General features: G+C 27.5%; 1 protein-coding gene across 1 annotated transcript in view; it reads left to right on the top strand.

Annotated features, from left to right (window-relative positions):
* Positions 1 to 939: 939 nt before the first annotated feature.
* LOC137645117 (DNA-directed RNA polymerase subunit beta-like) overlaps positions 940 to 1,566 on the top strand; it is a 13,771-nt gene continuing 13,144 nt past the window's right edge. Inside the window, exon 1 of the mRNA XM_068377953.1 lies at positions 940 to 1,054. Coding sequence (XP_068234054.1) covers positions 940 to 1,054 — 115 coding nt within the window. The remainder of the gene's footprint in view (positions 1,055 to 1,566) is intronic.

Raw genomic sequence — 1,566 nt, 5'->3', positions numbered from 1 at the left:
ATAGATAGATAGATAGATAGATACTGTATGATTCGGCCATTTTACTCTACTTTTACAATTGATATATGATGTCCTAGGGGCGTTTGGATGGGAGGAGAAATGCATGTATGTTGTCTTCAATTTGAAGACGTCGCTAAGACACAAACACACACACCCACACACACACACACACACACACATAATATATATATATATATATATATATATATATATATATATATATATATATATATATATATATATATATATATATATGTATGTATATATATATATGTGTGTGTGTGTGTGTGGGTGGGTGGGTGTGTGTGTATATATATACATTATAAATATATATATATATATATATATATATATATATATATATATATATATATATATATATATATATATATGTACATGTGCAGTAAACACACACGCGCACACACACACACACACACACACACACATATATATATATATATATATATATATATATATATATATATATATATATATATTTATATATACATATACATACACATACATATACACAGTATATATATATATATATATATATATATATATATATATATATATATATATATATATATATATATATATATATATATATATATATATATATATATATATATACATATATGTGTGTGTAGCATACAAACATGATTAATTGAGGAATGGTTTTTTGTTCTTAAAAATACATATATTTTTTATGAAGATTTTTTTTTTATATCATTACATCTCTTGGCAACCTTTATTTAATCAGTTGTAGTGGTTAAGATAAAAGTAATAAAACATCGGTTACGTTCAAGCTTTTGAACTGAACAAATAAATCAGAAATATTGCCATAGCACATTAACAGGACGTCGTTGGGAGAACATTAATACGCGCATATAAAAAAAACACATGAAAAAACACACACTTGTATCATAAATTCATTTGATGTGTATAAAGATTGCTGCCAAATATCTAGTCGGAACACAATGCCGTATCTCGCATAAGAAAGAAATAAAAAGAGATAAACGGGAAGGGAAGGAAAGCGAGAGGCGGCAGGAAGGTGGGGATAATAGTTTTGGTAGTAGCAGTACAGTAATTGTTGTAGTAGTTGTAGTTGTTATTATAATGCTAGTAGTTATAAGGATGGCGTGGTAGCAGAAGTAGTAGTAGTTATTATTGATGTTGTGTTATAATACCAGTTATACAAATTTAAGAAGCTAAAGTGAAAAGTATGACGTGGTAGTAGTAGCAGTAGTAGTTGTAGTAATAGTTGCTGTTGTTGTTTTTGTTGTTGTTGTTGTATTAGTAGCAATTATAAGAATTTGAGAAGGTAAAGAAAAAAGGATGGCGTGGTAGTATCAGTAGTAGTAGTAGTAGTAGTTGTTGTTGTTGTTGTAGTTGTAATAGTAGCAATTATAAGAATTTGAAAAGGATGACGTGGTAGCAGTAGTAGTAGTAGTAATAGTAGTAGTAGTAATAGTAGTAGTAGTAATAGTAGTAGTCGTAGTTTCTGTTGTTGTGGTTTTTGTATTAATAGTAGCAGGTGCAAGAATTAGAGAAGGTAAAGTGAAA

This window comes from Palaemon carinicauda, chromosome 8 (genome assembly GCF_036898095.1).
Source record: "Palaemon carinicauda isolate YSFRI2023 chromosome 8, ASM3689809v2, whole genome shotgun sequence".
NCBI lineage: Eukaryota > Metazoa > Arthropoda > Malacostraca > Decapoda > Palaemonidae > Palaemon > Palaemon carinicauda.
This window is presented reverse-complemented; position numbering and strand designations above follow the sequence as displayed.